We start from the raw sequence: 27,013 nt of genomic DNA, 5'->3' as shown, positions 1-27,013 counted from the left end.
GACAGATTTTGGCATAACATGAGCAACCACCAGAAAGAATTAGAGGTGTTTATTCCTGACTGGATGAAAACTTAAGCTGGGTTGTTGATGCGAGAGGATTAACGCGAAGACGTTAAACGATTTTTAAGATTTGAAGCGTCAGCTTCAGATTTTTCTCCATAAGTTTGTTGAGTTTTTTTTTTAATTTTAAAACATTACTTTTGTGTTTTTTCAAAATCTAAATGATATAATAAAAAAGTAAAAGATATATTTGCTAATTATTATTATTATTAATTTAAAAAACTATCTTTAAATTATGTTTTAATTCGAAATATTTGTGAACTCATATAGTTTACTATCAGCATGTTGCAATTAGCTAGCTAGTCGGGCGTATCGGAGTGTGACGCAGTTAATAAAAGATTAGCAAGTGTATGTGTCCTTTTTTTTCTAAAAATTCGATGTTTTTCGCTGCGAGAAACCAACAGTCTTTAGCGTAGTCAGGCGAAAACAGAAACCCTCAAATTTTCGCTCTCACATTCCACGGCCCTTAAAACAAAGTGGTCGCGGTCCGCTGATCGCAATATCGCTCATATACTCTTAGCACGCGGTTATAAAATTAGCGCAACTTACTAGCGATGGTTAGTTTTTACAAGCTGGAAGTTCTGCTCTGATACACCATGAACCGTGACAACAAAAACCACATCTAAACGTCAAAAATCTTACTTCTAATTGTAAGAGGTGATAGTATAATTACTGGATGGTAATTCACCATAGAGGCAGGTCGTCAGTAGACATCACAAAACGACAACATAAAAAATTCTATTTCGGTGGCGCTTATTAGAGGCGATGCTTGTTCAGGGGTGAAGGGGAGACGAATTTTTCCTATACATTCATCTCAAGAAAAATTATTCTTTTTTATAAAGAAATGATAACCGTTAAATGATGAGTACTGTCGCTATTATATATATGTTTATTATACATCAGTATATACAGTAACTTTTCCAGCGTATATATAATTACGTATTTTTACACCGAATATACCATAGTATAGAAGTAAGATGTTCTTTTTTTGTTTTTATTCTATTTTATATTACCAATTTTTTAATACATAAAGCATATTTATAGATATATTCAACCGTATCATCTTACTCACCAGTAGCCTATACTATACAACACTTTCTACGAATACTTCAGCAGTAAAATATAAAAATAATATTATGACTGAGGACATTTTTACATCTGTATGACTGGGTACATTTTTATCTATTATGACTGGGTACATTTTTACATCTGTATGACGGGGTACGTTTTGACATCCATACACGTTTTAGAATAAGGTCGTCTATATTGCAATACTGTTGGGAATATTTTTCGGATGTAAATACGTATACTTGTGTTGAAGGTCTTTGTTTCGTTTCTCTATCTTCTTGCCCAATTCTTGTAGATCTTTCCTGTATTCTTCTTGGATTTCTTCAATCTCAGTTTCTACGAAAAGTCGATCAGGAAACTCTCCCAGGTAAACCTTTAACAAAATATAAATACATATTCAAAAACATGTATTAAAAAAACTTAAGAGCTGGCCATACCCTCTCTAAGATGCAGGTTTTATAAAACAGTGTTAATAAATCAGTATAGAAAATAATTATCATGGATCATCGCTGACACGCACTCTACAAAGGAAACAAGATAAACAAAGTTGTTGGTTTCGAGTGCGCCTGCCTGTAACCCAGAGGTAATGGGTTTAAGGCTCGTCGTTGCTACCATTGTGGGCGTATGCGTCCCTGGGCAAGACACTTAACGGCAGTTGCTCCAACCAAGTGGTCACTATAATGGGTTGTCCAAATTATCGGACATACATAAAAAAATGAAAAAAATCATTCATTCATTCATTGTGTTCTTTCGAAAGACACTTAGCGAAAGTTATCTCAACCTAGGGGTCACTAATAAGTTGTCTAAATTGTCAACCATACGGTATAAATACGCGTAAAAATATTTTTACACAGTTACACACGTGGTAATTGCTAAGTGAATCACAAGAAGTATGAAACACCCGAATAATTATAACGATTGCCGTATTTCTTGTCACAAAATGTTTACAAGTAAAAATATTTAAAATTTACCTCATTCGGTGCATATTGTGAAAGAGTGTATGAAACTGCAATACTTCGGTTTGATATTCCATTATCGGGAAGGGAATTCATGATTCTAGCCATGGATCCCTATGGAACAAATGAAAGGAATACAGAGAAAGAAGTAAACAAGTATTGACTTGAAATTTACTTATATTCGACAATTCATTAAATGCTATGAAGAGATTAAATAGGTTATACAAGACAAAAAGTTAAAACTATACGCTTGATAGATTTAAGTAAAGTTACAGGGATTTTAAGATGGTTTTAAAAAAGGGGTGTATATTTTTTAACCTGGCACATAGAATAATAGTAAATATAGGCCGACATGGTGTTAATGAGGAAAATGTATAAACGCACACGCCTGTAGCATATTATTCGAAGTAGAGTACTGTTGGGTAAGAAGGATACTACACATAATATCCAATCTTTTCTTAGCGTGTTTTTAACATTTAACAACGCCCCTAAGAGTCGTAAGCATACGGTTTTGTCATTCTGTAAAAATAGTCCTTATTTACCCAATACTTAATAAATAAGAATGAAAACATTCATCTTAACCCAACCCCATATGCAACATCATTGATAGAGCTAATGCGGACATCAATGATATGAAAACCTAGCTCACCTCTCCAACTTTATGTGGAGGTAACCTCATGGAGAAAGGGGAGTTAGGAATATACTTGTAAGTTTCAAACTGTCCAAAGTTGACTGCAGCGTGTTGGACAGAACTCGTGAACATAATAGTAGTGCATGCTTCAACCTAATATATAAATAACACGGTAGGTAATGGCCCATATGTATGGGATTTAAACGTGGGATTTAAGATACCTTGGGTTTAAAAATACTGACCTGTTTAGAGGATGGGGCACCTTTAAAACATAATATCAAAGTATCCCGATTGTGTTTTAAACAATTAACAACGTTTTATGGAATTTGTAGAAATACCGTTTTATAATTCCTTAAATGTTCTTTGCTTACCACCAAATGGGACAAGAAAATAGTATGAAAAGGTGTCCCATCTTCCCCCGCTGTACTATAGCACGTTGCGGCAAAGTGGGACGTGGGTGTAATGTAAGACAATGTGGAGATTATGTGTTTAAATTGTCCCAATATCTTTCATCCTACTTAGATATAATGTTTAAGCTTACAGCCTATATATAATACATCCTTAACGAAATATGAAGTTATGGACAAACGTTACAAACTACTACTTTATACCAACCAATTCGTCCAGCGATAAAATGTGAGATTTAAATCCTCGTGGATTATTATCCTGCCATGCAATGCCCTCTGTTACACTGCCTTGGGCCCACGTTTGTAGGCAGAAGTCGGATATGATGTCCTTTAATATAACAACATATTTGTATAAGTTAGAACATTGTGTATTATTGGAAATAAACATATAGTAGTCTGGGGGAAGATGGGACACCTTTTTATTTTATTTTCTCGACGCATTTGGTAGTAAATAAAGATCATTTAAAGAACTATATAGATCATTATCCTTACGAGTTCTATAGACCGTTGTTAATTGTTTAAAACGCGATCAAGATATTTAAATAATATGTGCTAAAGGTGTCCCATCTCCCCAACACTACTATACCCCGAATCGTGATTATTATTATTTAAACACACTTGTTTTCGTCTATGATTTGCTGATACCACGCAGCAGTATTTTTATTCGTGTACAAACCTTTTTTCGTAGCGTGTGTGTTTTAACAGTTAGAAAGTGCAAATTTGCTGTCAGTCTTGCCGTTATAGGTTACGGGAATAAATCCTATTTAAATGTATATACCTCTCCCGATTTGTAGTAGAAGCTTAACACACTGCGTATATACTTTTCCATAATCTTCCAATGAGCAATCGCATCGTCTCTGTAATAATATCCTGGTAATAGTTCGGGATCGTCGGTACCTGCATACATTAAATCAATTGTTGTATAACTACATTCATGGCCAGCATATCAATGAACATGATATAGTAGGTGGCTTAGGAGAAAATGTAACAGCACTTATAGTAGAGTGGGGGGAGATGGGACAGCTTTAGCACATAATATCCAAATATCCTGATCGTGTTTTAAACAATTAACGACGGTCTATGGGAGTTGTGAGGATACGGTTTTATAATTCTTTGAATGTTCCTTGTTTACTACCAAACTAGAGGAGAAAATAGAATAATCAGGTGTCCTATCTTCCCCTACCGTACTATATATCTCATATCTTTTAAACTTGTTCTTAAAAAGTAACAACGCTCTTTTAAAATCGCGGGATTACAGTTATATGATTCTGTAGATATGTTTTGTTTGTTACCAACCGGTACAAAAAAAGAAAATGAAAATGTCTCATCTTACCCTACCCACTATAATAAACTTTACCTTGCTTCTTCAGAAGTTTTGGAATCACAATGTCATTATGGTGGAAAGTTTTGTAAGCCTTTCTTGCAAGTGAAGTTGCAGCTAAAACAAAAATATTTTGTTGATATTGATTTTAAACTTTAAATAAGACACGGGTGTTAATGTAAAACTTGCAATTGCACCCTTTAAAACACAACTTACAAATAGCCATTGATTTATTTGTGCTCGATCCTTCGGGTAGTAGGGTAGCTCTCGCATCAGTGTTGATTGCTTCCACAGTTCGTAAGTGTGGTTGCAGTAACTTAAACACTGGGTGGCACTTGGGGAAATACTTATACAGCGCGGTACCTCCTGTGCCGCTAACGCTGTGCGTGTTGGAGTAATGGAACAACCACTGTATTAAAGGTTAAATAGTTACATTTTGCTTTTACTGTAATAAGTAATCATGACCAAACATAAACAGTAGCATCTAACAAACAACGTTTCTTTCAAGTTTGTTAAATATAGGAGGGGGTGAAATGGGTCACGTTTTAACCTTTTTTTTACTTTTTCCCATTGGTAGTAAACAAAGAATATATATAACTAATTAAATAATCGCATTGTCGCGACTTTCAAAATGTGTTGGTATTTTTTCAAATAACTGTCAACAAAATAAAATTTGTGATTTAGGTGCTAACGGTAACCCATCTTACTCAACAGTACTATAATATGCTCTAACGTTTAGTATGGGAACATGAATATAGCGTGTTTAAATGCGTTTCTTTTAATATACTAAAACGTACCTCATGTGCATTTGCTTGAGAGCAGCGATAATACATCTTCGCCAACAACCAATCATGTTCTGCAGAAGAAGGGGTGAACAAATAGTTTCGATCGCCGGGCACCAACTGTATTGCAATTGGGACAAACTTCTCGTTGGGTTTGGAATAGAAGAGCGCGATTGAGTTTGCGCAGTGTAAAGGTAGCTTCGTTGCTGGATCGATGTTACGTATCGCGCCTTCTAGCATTTCACTGTAATCGCTGATGTATATCTTCCCCGCCTTTAAAACAAGCAGTATGAATATATAGTACTGTGGGGTAAGATAGGACACCTTTAGTACACTAAATCCAAATATTCTGATCATGTTGTAAACAATTAACACCGGTCTATGGCAGTCGTGAGAACACATTTAACAGTTGTTTGAATGTTCTTTGTTTACAACCAAATGGGATGAGGAAATAGAATGAAAGGGCGTCCCATCTTTACCACTGAAATTGCACGTGCGTGTGTGCATATTACATTAGGCAGATTTAATATATTCAAGGAAAAATCCCCAAAATATGTATTTTCATTATAAAAAGTATATGTACCGCCATATTTGTTTCAAGGGTGGTCCCCGGTGCGAGTGATGACAGAACGTCGCTGTTTGTAACGTTTAAGTTATTCGGCAATTTGGAACACTTTTGTAGAACCAAAGGACTGATGCCGTTAAGAACTTGTCTTCCCATTCCTTCATCTGTGTCCCAACTAATTAACAAAAGATTGTTAATTCACACTTTACATGGATACTAATAATACAGCCATTTCAGATCGCGGGTGCAAGAAGTTACATTACAGAAAGAAATAATTGAAGAAACCTCATAAACATTGTGGTTTTAAGTGGAAAATGGTATTGTAGGTTTGACTTAATAAGAACTATCTGTACACCGGCAAAACTACGTCCTTAAGGTGCCATAACTTGTGTGTTGATAATTAAAAAAGGTATAGGTCAGGCTAGGATGGTGCATGTTAATATTTTTTCTTATCCCATTTCGCAGTAAACAAAGAAAAAAAATAACTGAGGCATTACGATTTTGAAGAGCGTTGGTACAGTAATGTTTAAAACACGCTTAGAAAATATTAGGTATTAATATGTGTTAAAGGTATCCAATCTAGCCCCCCAGTACTATAAAGAGAAATCTTACTCCGAAATGTAGCTTCGATCATTCGCAACCTCGACTGCCTCTCGTTCGTACAAGTAATGAAAAGACTCGAGGTTTTCCAGTGGGCATGCAGTACCTTGAAACAAAGTTGTATCGCAGTAAATTTAGGTGTTACGTGTTAAAATTTAGAGGGAAAACATAAATCCATTGCGATTTTAAGTGAAATAAAGCTCACAGTTAAGTTACAGAGCGTATATGATGAAGTTCTTCTGTGGCCTTATACCCTTCTCTTACTTACTTTCGAGTTGCTTTAACATAAGGTGAATTCCACTTTCCAATTTGTTGGTGGTCTGTGCCAACTGGCGAATCTTCGTTCTTTGAAATACATCGGGAAGATCCTTGTAAGTAACAGCATTAACATATCTAGGAAATCCCCAACCAATGTCGTTTTCTGTAGGCCGGGGAATCCACGAAAACTTTGCATCAGCCTTTTTTAGTTCTCGTTCGATCATAGACGACAGATGGATGTTTTTAACTTTCTGCGGGAGGATCGCTGTGGATAAACAACCCGTGAAAAACTTTAATAGATGTCAAATGTCACAATTCAGCAAGAAAAACCAATAATTTAAAACCTATTGTTAAAAACGTAAGTAAATGTTGGAACCAACAATTACCTACTTAGTTTAACCTGTCTATCGTCTGAAATCTTACAATATACAATTAAACACTTGTTTTAAACTTACGACCAATCGTCTAACCACTAACAGAAATTTCACTGTTGAAATTAAAACCTCTACGTAAATGTCAAAAAGTTAAACGCGTGAACAACTAAAAACTCGCTTTTACCAACAACAATAACACAGAGTGATCACAAATAACACAGTGTATACAATGAACAGCAGTTGCGCAACACAGGACGTGGACCTCAGTAAAAACGCCTCGAATCACTTATAAGAAGCGAGAAACGTACTAGCAATTATTAAAACTCAAGCGCAAAGCAGAAACCAAACTTTGCGAATTTTAATAAACGCGTATAAAGTTTAACATGGAACAGCAAGAAAAAACAATCAACAAACCAACCATATAGTTTAAAGTTAAATGAACAATATACAATGTCACAAACCTATTTCGATTTATAAAAATAAGTGTATATTGCAATATTTCTTTATATATAAAGATGAAACGTATACACACCTTCTCCCCTTGTAACTTCTATTTCGTCGTAAATCCAGTCACATACTGGGAATGTTGCTTCTTGATCGTTTACGCTCACCTTTATAAAATCACAGAGCAAACTATCCTTTGCGTCAGTATCGTGCTTTAACTCTAGAAGAAAAGTTATTTGTAATATCAAGTGTCATTATCGAACATAGTACTGTGGGGTAAGATGAGACACAGTTACCACCTTAATAAACCCTATATTGCCTAATTGAGTTTTAAACAATAACAACGCCCATTTAGAGTCGCGGGGTTACCGTTATATAATTCTGTAAATATTTTGTTTACTACCAAATGGGATGAGAAAGCAGAATAAAACGTCTAATCTTACCTCAATCTACCATATGATGTAATTGATAATAATTATTTTAAAACAGATTTAACATTAGGCTTAAGGATAGTAAATGCAACTTTGTTAAAACTGAATCCCTTACTTATTCGAACAATAAGCGGCAAACCAACGTCTTTGAGCTCAGTGGTGAAAGTGTCTAACCTTCCAGGTTCAAAGTTGTCGTAAAACTCTTGGTCCAATTTAACTGAACCAGTTGAAACAGCTCCATCCTCACCAAATAACTCAATTGAGACAGTCGAGTCAGTACCACTGCCCACAAACTCAGCATTTGTCTGAAAAGGGGGTTGCATAAAAATAGAATTTCATTTTTAGTAGCTTTGCTTTTATGGAAGTATTTAATTGTACATTATAAATGTAGGGGGCATCGCTAATCTTTACGGTAAACTTTAAGTATAATGATGTTTATTAAAAGGTAATAATATTGCATTAACAAAGAAATTATTAAAATCTTACCTTAAATACAATGGTGTAGGTGGCGGTGTCCTGTTCGTTATTATCGCATGCTCTACTTCTTTGATTTCCCATGTTGGTAATAGAAAATTATATGAAATACTACGTAAATCACAACACTAGCAAATTAAGATATAGCATAAAAGTAAGTAATTTTAAAATTGAAATATTAAGAATTGCTGCAAGTGAAGTCTGGTCTGTCACGTCTGGTTTTGCTGCAGTCTGGCCATGATATTTACCTCTGAGGCGCCAAACACGTTTTGTAAATTATCTCGATGAAAATGCTGAAACATGACACTTCGAACCGAAGCTTTGCTACCAAAAACAGGAACTGAATCATATAAATAGGTATGTACGTGCCCATGCATCACGCTTCCGAGGAAAATTAATTAAAGCTGCTTTATTAATGTTTGATAAAGAAGCTGAAAACAATACACTGCGAACCGAAGCTTTGTTACCAAACACAGGAACTGAATCATATAAATAGGTATGTACGTGAAAATTAATTAAAGCTGCTTTACTAAGCTAAAAAGAAGAATTATTAGCTTCTTAATTAACATTTACGCGTGTGATGCAATGCTTCCCATACAGAACAGGTTTTGCATTTAGCAATCGAGTGAAATTGTTGTTTTATTTTTTATTTTGACGCTTATTTTGAGCAGTCTGCTTATCCAATAAATCAATGTATTCCTTTCTTTCTTGTGGGTTACTCAATTCCTTCAACTTTTGTTCTTTTATTGCAAACATTGATCTAAACACAATGATAAAGTTAATTTCGTCCGAATTTAGAAAAAGTTTAAAACTGCAACATGTTCTTATATAAATAGAATAAACCTAAATTAATTTGCAGAAACTTCATATTACAAACAATTCTTGAAACAAAATTCGTCACCTCAGTTGTTTTCTTCCGAAAGAAAGCACGTGATCATCAGTAATGTTGTCACGCATCAGTAGTTTACACTCGCGGAAAGAATTCTCGAGAATGACGGCGTAAAAGTTGACGAAGACTTTGGTAAAGAGGACGACAAATACAAAGAGGAAGAGACTTCCCAGTAAAGGATGATGAATCAGTAGGTCACTTGATGTGAAGGCTTCCATCGAAAAACCAAGTACCTGAAAATTAAGGCAAAAATAGAGCTTAAAGTTTGTTTTAAATTTAAGAATTTTAGGATGAAATGTTTTCACGACGACACCTAACAATAAAATGAATTGTCATCGAAATATTATCATGTTTATTACTTTGCATACCGATTGCATGGTTCGTACTAACGTACTGAAGTCTTTGATGTCACCAAACCACATCAAACCTGTTGGATATATATATACAGTTAAACTATATATGATGGTAGTTCGTTATATAATAAGATGCTCACCGACATGACAAAAGCCGCAAAATAAGAAAAACATGAGAACGGAATGCCCCTTCAAGTCACCGCTCGACTGTCGCATGGTGGCGTACATGAGTTCAAAGGTTGGATGACCTTGCATTATCTTCACAGTGTAAAACATTGTGAGGAAAACACACGATGATAATAGACACCTTGTGACATAATCAAAGTATGCAGCTTCGTGGAAGAGTTCAAATGAGGGCATCTTGTCCACATAAGCTTTAAGCGCCATGTCAGTGTATGTTACCCTGTGTTTGAAGCAACAATGTTATCATTGAACATATTTGTTGATACCAAGATATGAAATCAACATTGTACAAATATAAAGTGACAGGAATAATGAGATATTGGTCAATATTACAAACCTAGTTAAATAAACACCGACTGCAGCTGTCGATAACAAAAGGACAAAGACGTGAAATAAGTTCCACAAGTTCCATAGAAATCTGAAACCAATTTCTCTCATGCTGCTCGATATCTCCACCAAGTGATAGAAAACCATGATTAATATGCAAATGAGGGACACGTACACAATCACATCCGATGCGTACCTATAATGGAACAAGATATTAAACTCATGTTTTGATTTTATTTTCTATACCAGTGGTTCCCAAACTTTATCTACTCGCCTACCATTTTTTGGTTCATACAGCGTTCTCGTAACACGTACATACCAAACTACTAAAGGTTCGTGAAGAACTAATTTAAATATTGAAATTAGAAACCGCACGCATCTACATATTTTTTTCGGCGGGAATTCGCAGCACAAACTTGGCACTGCCTTTCTCGAAGTTTCGTGTCAAAAAATGTAATATTTGCCTATTAAACAGGGCAACATGCTGTAATAAACAACCGAAATATGTTCCAGAAGTAGCACTGCTGTGTATTTGAGATGTTTTCTCAGCCAAGCAGCATATATGTTAAGAAATAGTAGGGATTCACACGTGGATTCATTGCATCATAATAGCGATTGTTTGACATTGTGGCAATTAATTACGACATAATAGCAATTCACACGTTGAATATTTGCGTAACAATAGCGATTGTCCCCTTAAATATTTAGCCTGCAGGCGCTTAAAAATAGGTCGGTTATTTAACTTTTTACGCATTATAAGTAAAGTATAAATACTTTGCAAAAAAAACTTGTACACGCGTAAGGCAACGCCTGTTCGACTTAAAAAAGTTGGAAACCACTGTAATAGGGAATATAGCATGAAATGTCACACGCTACATAGTTTGTATGAATTAAAAGAATGCTTACGACAATCACTAAAAGATCGTTTGCGACCGTTTGTTGTTGAAACTCAATAAGGTGCTCGCGTACCACAGTTTTGGAACCGCTGTTCTATACTCACTCGACGTGGTGTGTTCTCATAAAATGAAGTCGCGACGTCACGTGTACGTCACCAGAGAAGTTTGGGATTTCCATGACAATAATTGTGACGCAATAAATACGATGAGGAACATTGTAGAATATTGATTCGAAAATTATGGCCCTAAAAAAGTTATTTTCGAATTATAAAACTACGAAAAGTTTGAATATTTTCCGACCTTGTATGTTTATCGATCCAATTCGACAATCGAAGATATTGCGCAACATCGCGATCCGTCACTGTGACGTAATAACCACCATTGTCATACGTTCCATGTTCACCATTATAATCGCTGATCCATGTCCATGGTTTGGGTTTATATCTCCATGCACTAAACAAATCGGTGGAAACATTTAAAAAGTTTCAAAAGTTTAAAAAGATTTACTTATTTTTGTGGCCACTGTTGGAAAAATAAGGATTTTCGGTCGACCATCCAGGACCGTAGTTTCGTTGATCTTCAAACGGTGAATCATATCCTAAACTACAAGCAGTGTTTCCAGATAGTTTTGCTTTCTTTACGGCATCACTGTGAGCACACGTCGTTCCTGTAACATACAATGGTGAGTGAGACGATCGAGTCAATTTAAAGTTTAGTTACAAATTCCAAAAGATTTTACCAGCGACGACACGTTTCTGACGTAACAATGGACCGGATACAAATATCAGCTGACCGTCAGTGAAATGCGTCATGTGATCATTTAAAAGTGTTCCAACCACTGAGCGATCGATCCATTTATAAACGTCCGTGCTTGATTTGATCTGGTAAAGTAATATTGAATAGAAAGTTTATATATACAACAAAATTCAGTTCATATTCTTCCAACAATAGATTCCATATTAAACCAACTTACGTTTTTCGCTTCATTCACAAACATTCTGTTTAACGCTTGTCCGAAATTGAATGAATTCTCTTCTCGTTGTCCAAACGACACAATCAGTAGAAAAGTGAGGTAGAGCAAATGAACTGATATATTCTGGATGATGGAACACAAAGTATAAACAAACATTGAAATATATGAAGAATACAATATTGTGTTTGGAAGGAATGTTTTACTTTCAATCTTCTTCTGATTGTTCTTTCCGAAGCTCTCTTCTCCTGTCCTTCCAACATCCGATCAAGAGTCGGAGGTTTGTAAACCGGATTCTTTGATCTTTCTTCTTTTAATAAATCTTCCACCATTTGTGGATCAGGAGCATCTCGTGGTTGAACTAATTCATCGTACAAGATATTAATTAATTATTTTGAGCGTTGTTAGTTGCTGTAATTTACATGGAACAGGGTAATTGGCGAACATGTTGCTTAAACCGTCGGTCTCGCCCGTATATAATGTAATTGCCATAAATTAGATAGAAAGGAAAGATATAAATTTAGAATTTAAACACAAACAAATTTGTGGTTTTACCTACCATTGTCAGCTACAGGTGCAAGCCAATCTTTCAAATCATGTTTAGGATTGTTGATGACTTGAAAGGAGGCGAGGAAGATTGCTTTGAAGGGTTCGATTAATATAATGCTCTGAATAAATCCACTTAATAAAGACATCAACCTTGAAAGACAAATGTTTAAAACAGTGTTTAGAATCTTTAGATGTAGATATTTGTATTTTTCGACAGTTGTTTAGCAAACAAGCAATTAGAATGGTGAATTAAATTAATTGACTAAAACGTCCATGTTTAAAAATACATCTTTATAGGCAAAGGAGGGGCGACCAGTGTTTGTTTTATGTTTGGTCCTTACTGTTCTGATTAAACATGTTCGCTCACCATTCCTTGCTGATCTCAACTCCGTACGTCATCCCATACATTACACACAACGAACTTGAAGCGAGGATTGTGGAGAAAATAAAGAACCAAGCAATCCACACAAAGAAGGAAGGTAAAGGTCGGAAATCAACAGAAAAAGGATCCACGTCAACCATAGTCAACGAACGAGGATTTGAACCAATAACCTTCTGGTCAATGCTGTATAACTCACGCCTGTTCAACCTGAAGAAACAAACAACGAACATTGATAGCGAACCTGAATATAGTTGAACACATTATTTGTTAAAAGATAAACTGACCCAGCTGAAGGAATGGGAGAAGAAGTATTTTCATGAACTTTATTTTTCCTCGCTCTTGGTTGAGGTCTTTTCGACCTTTCTTTCAAAATTGGTTTCTCAGAAGGAAGTTTTGATTTCTTCGACCTTTGAAGTTTCTTTGTTTTTGTTTCAATGGCATCATCAATGATTTGAGAGGGTTTCGAGTTCTTTGATCTGATTGGTTGGTTTGAATGATGAGGTTCAGGAGGCATGTTTCTGATTGGATCCACGCGTTCAGTGTTATTTAATTCACTTGAACGTAAAGCATCATGTTTGGAATTCTTAGCTATTTCTTTTAACCTGGTTCTGTCTCTCTTTGGCTTAGACAAGTTATGTACAGGTTGATCTATGTTTAGATTCGGATGTTCTCGGTTGAAAACTTTGCCCATTTCTGTCAAATCGTGAATCGCACCAAACTTTCCTGCTGGTTGCCATGACGTATTGTAATTGTGACGTGAATAATCGAGAGGTTCAATATTTGATTCAAGACTGAATTTGACTGATTTTAATGAAGTCGGCGAGTTCAAGTTTCTTTTTTTACTTTTTCCCGCATACGATTGTTGATGATCAAGATGTTTCCTCTGATGACGATGATCAGGGTCGCGTTTAGTTTTACCCCCAAATGCGGAACGGCAACTCTTAAATGAACTTGAGGTATCGTCGGGAATTATATTTTTAGAAGTGTTGATTTGCTTATTAGTTGTTTCAACATCATCTTTCAATTCTTTTTCTGTTTTTATGTCGGTCAAATCATTCTTCAGTACTTTTAGTACGTTTTTCGTCAATTCGCTTTTGCTTCTTTTTCTTTTTTTGTTTTTGTGGAAATCCCCTAAACCGAGAGATGAACCCTTCTTTTTGCTAAAACCACCTACAGATGACTTTTGATATTTTAGATTTATTTTAGATTTATTTTTAATCTTTTCGCTCAGTGACGAATTGGTGACGTCATCAGAATCAGAAATCTCCGTCTCATAATGGTCGTTACTTTCATAAGAACGTTTCAACTCTCCTCTTTCAAGAGAAACCAAGTCATCTCTTCTGTTTTTCAATCTTGGTTGAGATAATCGAAAAAGAGTTGTGATGATGTACGTCATTGGAAAACATAGCAATCCACTTTCAACACCTGCAAGTTACAATATGTAAATCAAATCAGAAAACGTGTCACTATAATCAGTTTACCAACTGCTATCTGCGACCACTTGAACGAGTAGTAACCCAAGTGTATTTGGAAACCAGGTTGAGAAACCTCGCGTCCATAAAACATGAGTGACGTCAACATGATCATAAAAATAAGAAGATAACAAGCAGAGAGTCTTTCCACCCTGGACATCTCGCTTTGTTGCCAAGGTCGCATCGCAAGTATTGAATACCACAAGTGTCTGTGTTTTACATGGAGTGATAATGTTACTTGTGGATTGTTGGATTATTTAACAATGTTACCACTCACTCGTCTTTCAAATAATTTTCACATTTGATGTGAAATAAACTTTCAAACGTGTGGAGCTCTCTAGTACGAGCTGCTGGAAATATATGGTCAATGACGTCATCAAACCACGTATTGCAAATAAAGAAAGTGCATTCATTTGTTTCTAAATCTCTTACAACCATTCTTTGTAAAAACCTACGAGTATAAGTTGGTTTAAAAGTAATTGAAACACAAGACATGAAGTTATGCCATAATTTAATAAATTTACCATTCAGGGCTACGCCCACTGTTGTCATGCCATAACCGAACAGCAACTAGATTTCCAAGGCAACTGAATGACGTAATCAGATATGAATTAATGCTCCCTCTTGTTAAAAATCTTTCTTCCAAGTTCTGGAAACAGCAAAACGGTAAATTCAGATTTAAAAATATTAAAAATTACAATCAACCTGCAGAATATGAACTTTGCTAGATTTCTTCGATCCAATCAGTTTGATACAAACAACGGCAGATGTTCCAGCAGTCCGACGGTTTCCGGTGTATATTGTGACGTAATAACGATATTTATCCAAGGGTGAGTTATCCACCACGTCAATATATTGTTGCTTAGTAAGATATGCAGTATATGTGAAGTGTTATGATATAACTTGATAATGAAGATGTATGACTTACTTTGTCTTCATATTCGATATCTTTCTTTCTTGCCAGAACCACCAAGATACCATAAGACGTGTAAAGAATAAACAGACAAACAAATATAACCGGATTTTTTAGAAATTCTGCCCACAAATTCCAAGACAGCTGTACACAGAATTAGGTTTTCAATAAAAAAAAATTTAAATTATTTCTCACCTTGCTGTAATCAATCTTGTTTGGATACACAATCAAACTGGATGCGAAAAGAGTGGGAACATCTCTTTTGTTATTCTCTTTCATTCTCCCACTGCTCTCAGGAGGAACTGGGAAATGATTGCACTCACACATCAACTCTGATTGTTTTGAATTCACTTTTGGCTAAGATGAATAATTTTGTTAAAAATACAAAAAATAATATTTCGTGACAGTATACCTGACATCCTTTGTTGTTCCAATCAAATATGACGTCATCCCAATACATGCAGTTAACAGAATGCGTCACCAATGATGTTTTCATGACGCTTCCTTGACGAAAATATTTCGAACCAAGGTAAGCATGGATGGTCAGGTTGTATTTGCTGCCACCATGTGGTAGATTCGTAAATGGGATCAACCAATCAAATCCTGACTCTGAAATGTTTTCCAAATTAATCTCAGTTTAAGTTGGTGTGGTCCAGTTAGTTACTTTTATTGGTGAATGTCTTCGTCAAGTTAAACTGGTGGTTCATTGAGTCAGAAAGTTGTAACGTTATCTTCCATTCCTTGACTTCGTGAGTGGAATTTTCAAGCAAGATTCGAAGAAAATATTTACTTAAGTTTTCTTTGTTGTCGATTCCTACTTCAAATGCTGTGCTAGTTGTTGCTTGACTGTTGCATATTGTTACGTCACAATCGCTCGCAATGATTAATTGCAGATTTGTTGATGTTGATTGTTTTGGAACAATAAATCGACTTTGAAGATTTCGGGCTTTTTTGGAAGAAATCGGATTTTGTTTCTCCCAACCAGTTGTCAAGGACACAGCAGTGACAAAGTCAACACTTTGAGTGGATGTGTTGAAGTTTATCTTTCGTGCGTCGTAGTTGTATAACTATAAGTATCATAACAATTATCAAACATAATATATCATAGCAATAATATCTCCACTAACCTCCATATTGATGACGTCATTACCGAAGATTGACGTCATACCAGGAATTTGGAATGTTACAGATTGATCATTTTCTTTAAGATAAACTGTATTAGTTTTAAATAATGTAACAGGTATCTTATACCACAACCACATGTACCTGTCGTGTTTCCTTTCATTCTCATCAACATTATTTCAGTTCCGGGTGTTTTATACGTGATGGGGGATTCCCCGGGAATAACCTGCGTCATCAAAAGTCTTCCAAAGTTTTTTATTTTATTTGTTTCTTCTATCTGGTGATAAAATAAAAACATATAGTATTATCATGTAAGTGTTAACTGTGAATGATTATAAATATTCACCCTGTTTATGCTGCTGTGAGAAGCTAGCATTAAATTTGAAGCAACCGACACACATGACGTCATTATGGAGTTGAGTTCGGTCTTTGTTGCGTCATTCAACCTTGACTCCATAAAATTTTGAACATCAGAAAGTTTTTCCCAAGAACTTTCCTTGAGGAATAAATTTGATAATTTAGTTTAAATGCAACTTAAATATCATGTACCTTATTTTCAACGCCTGTCAAGTCCGGTTCACTAGTGACGTAATTCATGACGTCAATAATTTGTTTCGCTGATTTAACAGAAGTTACTTTCGTGGAAGTCACGTGCTTGAGTATTTTGTTTCTCTATAGAAATGTAAAAGTAAATTATTGGTTTTAAATAAATCATAAAACAAGAGATTCTCCTACCTTGTTAGAACTCAATGCTGTTGTTCCTGACAAAGGTGCCACAAGTTGTAACAATCTCTGGATGTTGTTGGCTTTCATACTTTCATCAATCTCTTTTATTGCGTCAGAAATTGGAGGATTTCGTGATGTAGGTATGACATCAACGGCAACGTCATCTCGTCGACACGCGCCCAAGCTGTTGCAAATATCCACTGTGAAAGCAACCCCGAACGTTCTGCTCATGGTGATGTTATGAACTGAAGCATCGTAACCGTATTGTAGGAGCGATAATTCCTTGTCTGTGAAAGTGTTATATTAATACATGTATATAAGAATGTATAATGTAGTAGGGTGGGGGAAGATGGGACATAACTCCATTCTGTTTTCTCGTCCCATTTAAAAAGAACATCCTAAGAATTATAAAACCGTATCCAGACGACTCCCATAGACCGTTGTTGATTGTTTATACTACTATTAGGATATGTGTGCATCATGTGTTAAAGCTGTCCCGTCTTCCCCCATCCTACAATATAAGCAAAGTCAAACACGACTTGCCCGATTGTTTCATGTAAAACTTGTACATCAGTGGTGGATGGACGTCGGCGAAGTTTTGACACTTCACCGTAAACTTTGTGACGTAAGACTTGCCGAGCTGTGGTAAAGCTGAGCAATGGCCGTCACTAGGTGGCGATGTAACGCTAAAAAGTAGACCCGCAGAAGACTTTGTTTTGTGAACATCGAAGCCTGAAGTAACGTTAATTTAAACGTGAATACTGATAAGTAATAAAAATTGAGTTAGAATATAATTACCAATAACTGTAATGTTGTTTAAAATCGTTGACGTTTGGAACTGTTGTGGAGTAAATTTACAAATATCTTTGTTGTTACAACTGTCCAATATATTTGAATTAAGAAACCAAGTGTGACGTACACAATCACTGCATTCTGATTGGAGGATCAGTGGAATGTTGGGAGAAACAAATTTCCCACAATTTGTCCAACATCTGAAATAAGAAAGTGAATTATAAAAATGTCATGTTTTTGGCAAACCATAATTTTACTTCAATGTTAAAGTTGGGGCTTGAGGAAGAATAAATATTTCTTGATCAGCATAAGCGGGGGAATACCCTTCACCGGTAACGATTAATCGAATGAAGTAAAATGAGTTTGGTTTAAAATTTGAGACTTGAACAAATGTATCATCACCAATCCACAGTGGTTGTCGGTTGAAACATGAACCTGGTAACAACATATACAATGTAACGAGCATTGTTATGTGAGATAACCACAGTTGGATGTTAATACCTTTTCGTTTCACTTTACCAACTTCTACGTCACGTGGTAAATCATCTAATGTGACGGCACAATACCAATTATGGTGAAATCGAATCGCGAAATCAACTTCAGTTGTTACGGATGCTTCAAATTTAATGGAAGTTTCATTTCCTATTAAATGTGTGAACAATCGTTAGATTATAAAGAACGATATACAACACAGACAATCTCATCATATCAATTCCACAACATGATATTAACCACAACATTCACCACATAACTTACCAAGTTGTCGCTTGTTGCCTCCTTTGATAAGAACCTCCAGCTTTCTCGTGGGAACCTTGATCAAACTGAAATCTCTCGCCTTTGATGTCACATCCTTATCTGTGACGTCATTAGTCGATACCTCAAGCATTATGACGTACAATCCTGGAAGCAAATTGTTGCTTCGAATCACAATTTCATTGTTGTAAATATTTCCTTTTAATTTCACTTCGTTTTCAGGTCGAGGTAACTGTGAACTTGAATCGACTTTAAAAGATTTCCATTTAAACTTAATGTTGGAATCTTTAACACACGATAAAGTGACGTCAGCGCTTAAAATCAACTCTCTCGCAAGTTTTAACGGTTCACCAATCGCTCTGTTTGAATTCCCATCACGGATTTTCACGCTTTCCAAACATGTTGGTTGCCTTTGTACAATAAAGTTTGAACTAAAATTAAAAATTTGTTTTGAATTCCTGATATTTGCATTAATCAGTTGATCTCCAGTAGACGTAAAGATAATTCTCTCTTTTATTAGTTTGTAAAACGTTGAATCAAACGGTAGACTTGCTTCATCTGAATGAACATGTTTGATCGAATCAATTGTAAACGGAACATGTTTAGAATGTTCCTCAAACTCCAACGTCATCTCAAATCCACCAATGTCCCCTCTGACGTAAATCATAAGATTGGTTGGAACATTGGCATATAAAGGTCCATCTGACGTCATGTATACGTCATATATTTGAGGAACGGTTTCAAACACTTGAGATATAGCGCTACCATTAGATATCTGGTTGTTTGCAAACACAGTGACTCTGTATTTTTCCTCAGCTTTCTTCAGAGATACCTTGACTTGAACCAATTTACATTCATCAGGATTTGAACAAAGTGTTTTTATTTGAGATACAAGTTCGTTGTTGGGATATTTGTTGATTTCTATTGTAATGTTGGCTGGACAACCTTCTTCAAGTGTGATGTTGATTGTAAAGTAATTTGGTTTAATCGCTGCATAACGTTTTGAATGAACTCCGAGATCAGTCAAAGTAGTGGCCATATCCAAAATGAAGTGAGACTCAGCGTATGAAATGTTGTTTTCAGTTATTAAAGTAAAGTAATGACGTCCTGGTCCAAGTTTCATTCTTATTTCAACCGGGATGTTGAAATCGACAAAAACATTATGTCGATTTAGAAATTTATCTTTTTCCAAAGTGTTAACGTTTTTCGAAATGATCGTATTTGTCAGTAACAAACCATAACTTATCGGATACATGTACGAATGACGAAAACGTAAAGTTAAATTGCCAGTTGTTTGGAATCCTAATTGCTTGTACTGAATTTGTGCACTCTGCAAGTCAGTTTCCACAAATATATTTCCAAATTTTGTCAATTTATCTGTTGAATTCTTTACTGAACAAGATATTTCATAATAGAACTGTCCGGGTTCTTTGTATGCATGTATTTTTAGTTGAATAGAGCTGATAAACCACACAGATTGAAAATCACCGAAGTCTATTTGGCATTCCAGTTTTGGATCTGTTTCTTTTAGGTTTGCTACCTTTATATTATATGTAACGTTTCGGTGGACTGTTGCAAATCTTGGAACTTTTGTACTTAGACCTAACAAAAAAATAATATTAACTTCTATGAAAGAGACAGGTGTATGTTGAGAAATGTCTACCCAACGTCTTGTATTGGGCTATGTTTGAAGCGTTGCATAACCCAGCTGTTTTTGTAACAGAAAGTTTTGAGTAAGCTGCTAAGAGTAACGTGTGTGGACCAGCGTAAGAGCAGTCATAAACGATTTTAGAATCATGTTCCACAACAATGTTGAATTCACCACACCTGAAAAAAACAACCGAGTTTTCAATACTTGGTTATCGTAGGGCTGGGGAAAGACAGGACTCGGCGTAAGACGTGATTTTAAAAATATCTCCGTTTATCGGTACTTATTCTGTAATAGACAAAAATGTTATTATTCGACAGTATTTTCAAGGTCCAACAAAGTGCCCGGGAACGTTGATAACTTTATTTAAGTATTAGAATTCGTTGTTATACGACTAGAACGTATTTCAATGGCTAAACATTTTGGAAAGCTCGTTGATCCATGGCCTTCTAAAGATATCTTTAGTGGGCCATGGTTGATCATATTGAAAATTAAGAAACTTTGTAGTTTGCGAGTGAATCATCAATCTAGTATCGTAGTTTAATAAAAAAAGGCTGAACTATTTTGATTTTATGTCTCATAATAAAACTATTTATAGTTTTGTAAAAAAACTGAGGTATAAACATAAGGAAAATAGGAATGGGTATATACGGCTTTAGTTAGAATAAAAAAAGACAATAAATATCGTTTTAAACTTCTATATTTAAAAGTTTACATGGCAAGGAAACCAGCACAGGTTAATCTCGGTAGGTTAACTGCAAGTTGCAGAATACTATTAATACTGTCTTGTTTTCTCCCACATGGCAGTTTTGTAGGTTTTTATAGTTGCCAAACTTTAATAAAAGGTAATGCTACTAAAATAATACTAATATTAAAACCTTTGGGCGTGTGTCAGAATTCGCAGCAGAAGGATCTGTTCTGGTTTAAGGCTAAATTCCCAAGAAACGGTTGGTGATGCGGAACGTGTGGCATTACAGTCGGAAGAAGAAGGGGAACGTAAAACTCCGAAAGGGCTTTGAATCAACACTGGTGAAGCATTCTCTAGCAATACAACATGAAGACGTTACTAATTCTAGTTGTTATTATCTGTACGCCACAACAAAACATGTCAGATGAAATACCCAACGCAGATAAAACTGGTAAAATCCAAGTCGTTAGAAATGATATGATTATTGCAGTTGATGCTTTAAACAAAGTTGTACATGAGATGAAGAGGCGACTAGAAATGTGCCAGAAAAATAAAAACTTATTTCAATTGGAAAAATCTAGTCAAAATGTTTCTACGTTGTACCAACAACCTATATTAAAATTGTATAAAGGTGAGTGCTGCGTTTTAGTAAATTATAGGTAACGGTATATAGTTTACGATAAACTTAACAACAGCCAACATGATTCACTTTTTAATAGACTGCACAAGCATCTATACAGCTAATTTCGTTTCAAATGGTATCTATCCACTTTGGCTCACTTCCGCATACCAATTTATCCATGTTTTCTGCAACATGAAGGTCAAAAGTAACATTACAAAACTTAGAAGTTGGGCAATAATCCAAAGACGGATAAATGGCGACATAAACTTTCATAGGGGTTGGGTTGATTACGTAAATGGATTTGGCAACCCTAACGAAGAGCATTGGATGGGTTTGGAAATAATTGAACGATTAACACAGCAGCGCATAACATATAAACCATATGGGCGCCCAACGACCGATTTTCCGCGTCTCAGAATTGACTTAGAAGACTGGGATGGTTTTACAGCGTTTGTGGAATATAGCAAATTTCTTCTGTTACCCGATTCAAAGAATTATAAGTTTTCCACCATTGGTACAGTATTTGGAAATCCCGATAACCATTTCTTTAGTAGAGAAATTTCCTCAACTGGATTTAGCACGTTTGACCATAAAACAAACACCTTTCTAAACGCCCGATGTCCTGCGCCCGACAATGGGGGTTGGTGGTTAACAAGCTGTTCTCGGTCTAACTTAAATGGCAAATATGCCACATCTACAGAACGCATGTCAATAAACAATATGTACTGGAAATTGTGGTTTATAGTAAACCCTAATTATGCCGCATTAAAACATGTATCGTTAATGGTTCAGTTTTAATGTTTGTAATTGAAAACCGGTAAAACAATAAATAAGTTCAGTATGAATTGTGCACATTTATGATAAATTAGTAATATAACTCTATATTAGTAATTAACTCTAAAGGGTACCTGACAAGAAGGTTAGAATAAAAAATGCTGACACCTTGAACATCATCGCTAAACAGTACTAAAGTTCTACAAAACAGTTAACAACAGATGGCTGGATTCGTTGGATTACCGTCTTTATAGTAAGATGCAGTGTTTGTCAATACTTTTTACTTTATTTAAGTAGCCAATGAATTTTTTTGTTTTTTTTTCTTAATACACGATTGTTGACAAAACAGTAGACAGTATCATGTAATATAGTTTTATTTTATGTAACTAGTGTATTTATTTAGATATTTTTTAGTACTTCACAAGTCTATTAGTTAATGCTTCTTATACCCTTTTTTTGCATGGTAAAAAAGTTAATGCGAATATGATCGCTTTTATGCGCGTAAGTACTCGCATATTTACCAACAAAAACAAAGTTAACACGCATAACGTCGTTAGCGTGTTACCTGCTGTGATAGGTTGTTACTCAAACCGATGACCAAGCAAATAACGCCGTTAGCGAGTCACCAAATGACGACTTTATGCGAATCGTTATTCGCATAAACCCATGCAAAAAGGGTAATGTACCCATCAAAAATATGGTGGAAGTCACCCAACTAGGACCACAGTTTTAGTAGCCTATACGTTTTCATCAAAAATATGGTGGGAGGACGGTTTCACTTTAATACGAGCCTAACCTTTTTCGGGTATTATTTTACAGTTTTTAGTTGGTAATAGCACTATAAAGTATCAAAACTCATGTTATAAACTATAGGTTTAACAGCATTGGGCTAAAAAAGCTAAGCTAACTCAATGTTGATACGCGCATGAACCAACGACCATGCAAAATAACGCGGTTATAGCGAGTTACCGAATGACGGGTTAATGCGGATCGCTATACGCATTTACTTTTTACCATGCAAAAAGGGTAACTCGTAAGCTGGCACGAGGTGCATGAATGCCCGCGTTATAACGACTGTCGTTTTCCGGCCACGTAAGGATAAGGTAAGTTACATTCATTCATACTGTGCACCTGTGGTCAGTTGAAGGCTTAAAACTAACCGCGGTACATCGATTAATATTTAACTTGTACAGTCTACCTACCATACTAACTTGTTCACACTAACAGTGAGCAAAGAACTAGGTACATGATATTATTTATCAACACCATATACCATGGACGAAGATTGCAAAGTTGTCTTAATAACGGGTAGGAAATAGAACTTTAATTGAAACAGTATCCGGCTTATAGGTATGTATCTATACAGGCAGTTCGAGGGGAATTGGAGCTGCGATTGCTGAATTATTTGCCAAGCAAGGTGCTTTGTTATCAATCACAGGTCGTAATAAGGATAAGTTAAGTGAGGTTGCCAAGAAATGCAAAGAAAATGGATCGAAACAAGTAAGTCACTGTTGTGCAAACTAAACCTTATTTAACGCTTTATTTAGTTTTACGAACGTGTGACGTAAAATTAAGATTTAAAGAATTATAAGCTATCTTTTTTATCAGCGTGCGGCAAATACTGTTTCACCATAGTATACTGAAGTGTATACAATAGTTTTACACAGTGTTTATAGTATAATGCACAACTACTCCCAAAACCAGGTTTTGGAAACAATAGCAGATCTTACAAAGGAGGAAGAGATGGACAAATTAATGGAAGAAACGATTAAAACATTCGGAAAATTGGATGTTCTTGTAAACAACGCTGGAATTGTATCTATGACGTCTGTTGAGAATGTGGGTATAATATATTTTATATTGCTGAGAGGTAAGATGCTGGGGTACCGTTATTGCACCTTAATCCAGCCTTTTTACAGTTTACCGGATGCTAATATTGTGTAATTCTGAAAATATTTGAAAACTTGTCCCATCTTATACCCTATACTCTTATATTATATACAAACTATTGTGTTGGCACAAAGGCAAGTATAGAGACATACATTTTAACGCAGTACACAGGAGAATCGTTCGACAAGATTTTAGCAATCAACCTCAAAGCTCCAATATATTTGACAAAGATCGCGAAACCTCACCTTGCATTGACAAAAGGTAATGTTTATCATGCGAGAGATGGTTCAGTTTAAACGTAATACTATTGTTGTTTTCAGGCAATATAGTAAATATGTCAAGTGTTTCTGCTACACGTCTAACAGCAGGTTCCTTCATGTATGGTATTACGAAGAATGGACTTAGCAATTTACGAAAACAACAGCTGCAAGTAAGTTGTATGGGGAAAACTTAATTCAACTTAAACAACTATATAAACATGTAATTAAACGACAGCATGTTATACCATAACTGGAAATAAAACCACTTAAAGAAGTATAATTTTCTTTTAAAATGCCATTTTGCACGATTTTGGCAGCCATACGATGCTTTCATACTTCTCAACTGCATTTTATTTTGCAGGTTTTGCAAAAGATGGCATAAGATGCAACGCGATATGGTTTGAATATTTGGACTATCTATTTATAAAGTACTCAGGTATTAACGACTACTTTTTTCAGTCCAGGAGCGATTGGCACCGAAATATTTGACAACTTTGTACCAAAAGAAATCGTGGAAAGTATTTTAACAGTCGAAGCATCTTTGCTTAGCAGGAAAGTAGCAACAGTAGAAGATGTTGCCAATATGGCCGTATTTCTCGCCTCGGAGAAAGCTGCCATGGTAACAGGTGAATGCATTGTGATTGATGGAGGACGGTACATCACAAAAATAAATGAATGATCATCCACACGAAGCAAACAATATTTGAAAACACACAAGATGTCGCTTCGTTTTATTTAGAAATGACTGTAGATAGATACCATTTTTACGAATAACTTCAAAATATATAATTTTTTTTACAATGAACGTATATAGCGTCTGCTTAAATATAATTTATTTTCATCGAAGTGCTTATAAACCTCCGACTGATTTCTCCATATATTCCTTGCACGAATTTGATGAGTGAAATGACAAATGTGTAGCATAAATAGAACAAACCGGCGCCGTGCACGTAAGTATACGTATATCGGATGTATATACACCTGTAAGACTGTAAACATTAACATCAAGTTTACTAACTGACTGCGGTACATCAGTTAATATTTAACTTTAACATTCTACCTACCATACTAACTTGTTCGTACAAGCAGCAATCTAAGTACAGATACTATTTATCAACACGATATTGTTACGTAAAGTGTGTGGTCCGGGACGCTTTGACCAGACTGATGTAGGATTTCTTAACAGTTTAGTGACATATAAAAACTGCTATAATAAAACGATTAGGGATAATGCTCGAATACACCAACGTTTTGACCACAATAATCAAATACACCAACGTTTTGAACACGAAAATAAATACACCAACGTTATACTCGCATACACACAACGAGAACTACCGATCTTATCCAATACTCGGGCGGATGTGAGAAACAGGAGAAAAGGGCGCACTGGCGCGACGACGACCAATCATGCTCAAAGGTGGTTTTGCGAGAGACGTATCAACCCAATACAAAAGTCATTAACAACGTAAGCAAAACTAGAAACAGTGCAGAAAAACCCACAGCAAAACACAGAAAGAAACAATACGTCACGATAACATGGACGAAGGCTTGCAAAGTTGTTTTAATTACTGGTAAGAGATAATACTTTAATTGAAACAGTATCAGGCTTATATAGGCATGTATCTACAGGCAGTTCGAGGGGAATTGGGAGCTGCGATTGCTGAATTATTTGCAAAGCAAGGTGCTTTGTTATCAATCACCGGTCGTAATAAAGATAAGTTAAGTGAGGTTGCCAAGAAGTGCAAAGAAAATGGATCGAAACAGGTTTGTCACTATTGTGCACAATACCTTATTAAACGGCTTCGTACGCTTTATTTAATTTTACGAATGTGTGACGTAAAATTAAGAATTAGAGAATAAGATACTAAGAGGTCTGTTATAGCTTTTTTATCAGCGTGCGGCAAATACTGTTTCACCATAGTATACTCAAGTGTATACAATAGTTTTACACAGTGTTTATAGTATAATGCACAACTACTCCCAAAACCAGGTTTTGGAAACAATAGCAGATCTGTAGCGGTTCGGTTTATTGTGGTTGTAAATCTTTATAGCAACATATGTTCGCTTATGGTGTTGATGTATTTATATGGTTTCTCTCCTGACATTTGTCACGTCGTAAAGTTACATCTGTCCTTTTACTTCAATTCCCCTTTATAAACCTTACCGTACATGTTATGAGACGGAGAAACACGCAGACGTTTCGAGAGACCAGTGACTAACTAGATAGGGTTACGTGATTGTAAACGTTGGAGTTGCTTTTGGTACTTGTTTACTGTTGAAAAGTTTATAACGCCTCAATACAAGTTGATGTTCAAATAACCGAGTCATACTCAACAAGACAACGTCAGTACCAGAAGACAGAAACAAGAAATTTCTCCCAAATACAGCGCACATTCCGAGAGTAGGATACAGCGCGTAGGACAGCCGCGA

At 35.6% G+C, this 27,013-nt stretch overlaps 5 protein-coding genes across 6 annotated transcripts in view; 3 read left to right on the top strand and 2 right to left on the bottom strand.

Annotated features, from left to right (window-relative positions):
- Positions 1-1,192: 1,192 nt before the first annotated feature.
- On the bottom strand, positions 1,193-8,525 carry LOC100178563 (arachidonate 5-lipoxygenase-like). The gene is made up of 14 exons (XM_002123659.5): positions 8,384-8,525; positions 8,013-8,202; positions 7,555-7,686; positions 6,659-6,913; positions 6,403-6,496; positions 5,809-5,965; positions 5,241-5,498; positions 4,660-4,852; positions 4,480-4,560; positions 3,901-4,019; positions 3,331-3,450; positions 2,734-2,868; positions 2,100-2,198; positions 1,193-1,501 (listed from the first exon to the last, which is right to left on the bottom strand). Exons 1-14 carry the CDS (start codon positions 8,453-8,455, stop codon positions 1,322-1,324), a joined length of 2,085 nt encoding a protein of 694 aa, XP_002123695.1. The 5' UTR covers positions 8,456-8,525; the 3' UTR covers positions 1,193-1,321.
- Positions 8,526-8,767: 242 nt separating this feature from the next.
- Positions 8,768-27,013, bottom strand: part of s-themis-b (self-incompatibility-linked polycystic kidney disease protein-1B) — a gene marked incomplete at its 5' end in the record, with an annotated part of 36,724 nt that continues 18,478 nt past the window's right edge. Inside the window, 32 exon segments of the mRNA NM_001122970.1 lie at positions 8,768-9,131; positions 9,273-9,493; positions 9,629-9,687; positions 9,754-10,016; positions 10,134-10,319; positions 11,124-11,264; positions 11,320-11,472; positions 11,527-11,686; positions 11,759-11,900; positions 11,993-12,115; positions 12,196-12,350; positions 12,549-12,688; positions 12,906-13,127; positions 13,205-14,345; positions 14,402-14,601; positions 14,670-14,843; positions 14,917-15,041; positions 15,098-15,253; positions 15,321-15,449; positions 15,501-15,662; positions 15,718-15,914; positions 15,970-16,372; positions 16,433-16,506; positions 16,572-16,704; positions 16,774-16,923; positions 16,977-17,099; positions 17,163-17,440; positions 17,697-17,885; positions 17,952-18,145; positions 18,203-18,380; positions 18,447-18,587; positions 18,702-19,638. Coding sequence (NP_001116442.1) covers positions 9,011-9,131; positions 9,273-9,493; positions 9,629-9,687; positions 9,754-10,016; positions 10,134-10,319; positions 11,124-11,264; positions 11,320-11,472; positions 11,527-11,686; positions 11,759-11,900; positions 11,993-12,115; positions 12,196-12,350; positions 12,549-12,688; positions 12,906-13,127; positions 13,205-14,345; positions 14,402-14,601; positions 14,670-14,843; positions 14,917-15,041; positions 15,098-15,253; positions 15,321-15,449; positions 15,501-15,662; positions 15,718-15,914; positions 15,970-16,372; positions 16,433-16,506; positions 16,572-16,704; positions 16,774-16,923; positions 16,977-17,099; positions 17,163-17,440; positions 17,697-17,885; positions 17,952-18,145; positions 18,203-18,380; positions 18,447-18,587; positions 18,702-19,638 — 7,170 coding nt within the window.
- Positions 21,394-22,504, top strand: LOC100186462 (angiopoietin-4). Its single transcript, XM_002123808.4, has 2 exons — positions 21,394-21,665; positions 21,754-22,504. Exons 1-2 carry the CDS (start codon positions 21,401-21,403, stop codon positions 22,452-22,454), a joined length of 966 nt encoding a protein of 321 aa, XP_002123844.3. The 5' UTR covers positions 21,394-21,400; the 3' UTR covers positions 22,455-22,504.
- Positions 23,619-25,571, top strand: LOC100175458 (uncharacterized oxidoreductase SSP0419-like). Of its 2 annotated transcripts, XM_002130019.4 has the most exons (7): positions 23,621-23,738; positions 23,797-23,930; positions 24,135-24,269; positions 24,485-24,581; positions 24,641-24,750; positions 24,942-24,978; positions 25,040-25,571. In XM_002130019.4, exons 1-6 carry the CDS (start codon positions 23,705-23,707, stop codon positions 24,960-24,962), a joined length of 531 nt encoding a protein of 176 aa, XP_002130055.1. In that variant the 5' UTR covers positions 23,621-23,704; the 3' UTR covers positions 24,963-24,978; positions 25,040-25,571. The 2 variants fall into 2 exon arrangements, with proteins under 2 accessions (XP_026691025.1, XP_002130055.1); XM_026835224.1 differs by lacking the exon at positions 24,641-24,750 and having other exon boundaries at positions 23,619-23,738; positions 24,942-25,099.
- The window catches only part of LOC101243270 (dehydrogenase/reductase SDR family member 4-like), a 14,446-nt gene continuing 13,030 nt past the window's right edge, over positions 25,598-27,013 (top strand). Inside the window, exons 1-2 of the mRNA XM_009860797.2 lie at positions 25,598-26,154; positions 26,213-26,347. The gene's annotated coding sequence lies outside the window, so the exon portion shown is untranslated. The remainder of the gene's footprint in view (positions 26,155-26,212; positions 26,348-27,013) is intronic.

Source organism: Ciona intestinalis, chromosome 7, assembly GCF_000224145.3.
Source record: "Ciona intestinalis chromosome 7, KH, whole genome shotgun sequence".
NCBI lineage: Eukaryota > Metazoa > Chordata > Ascidiacea > Phlebobranchia > Cionidae > Ciona > Ciona intestinalis.
This window is presented reverse-complemented; position numbering and strand designations above follow the sequence as displayed.

Bases quoted from the DNA above. Each gene is read 5' to 3' on its own strand.
- LOC100178563 (XM_002123659.5), bottom strand. From the start codon at position 8,455: ATGGGAAATCAAAGAAGTAGAGCATGCGATAATAACGAACAGGACACC. The intron at 8,203-8,383 runs GTAAGATTTTAA...CCCCCTTTTCAG, and splicing joins CCTACACCATTGTATTTAAG to ACAAATGCTGAGTTTGTGGG. The intron at 6,914-7,554 runs GTGTGTATACGT...GTTTATCCACAG, and splicing joins AGAAGTTACAAGGGGAGAAG to CGATCCTCCCGCAGAAAGTT.
- LOC100186462 (XM_002123808.4), top strand. From the start codon at position 21,401: ATGAAGACGTTACTAATTCTAGTTGTTATTATCTGTACGCCACAACAA. The intron at 21,666-21,753 runs GTGAGTGCTGCG...ACTTTTTAATAG, and splicing joins TATATTAAAATTGTATAAAG to ACTGCACAAGCATCTATACA.
- LOC100175458 (XM_002130019.4), top strand. From the start codon at position 23,705: ATGGACGAAGATTGCAAAGTTGTCTTAATAACGG. The intron at 24,270-24,484 runs GTGGGTATAATA...ATTTTAACGCAG, and splicing joins CTATGACGTCTGTTGAGAAT to TACACAGGAGAATCGTTCGA. The intron at 24,751-24,941 runs GTAAGTTGTATG...TTTATTTTGCAG, and splicing joins TACGAAAACAACAGCTGCAA to GTTTTGCAAAAGATGGCATA.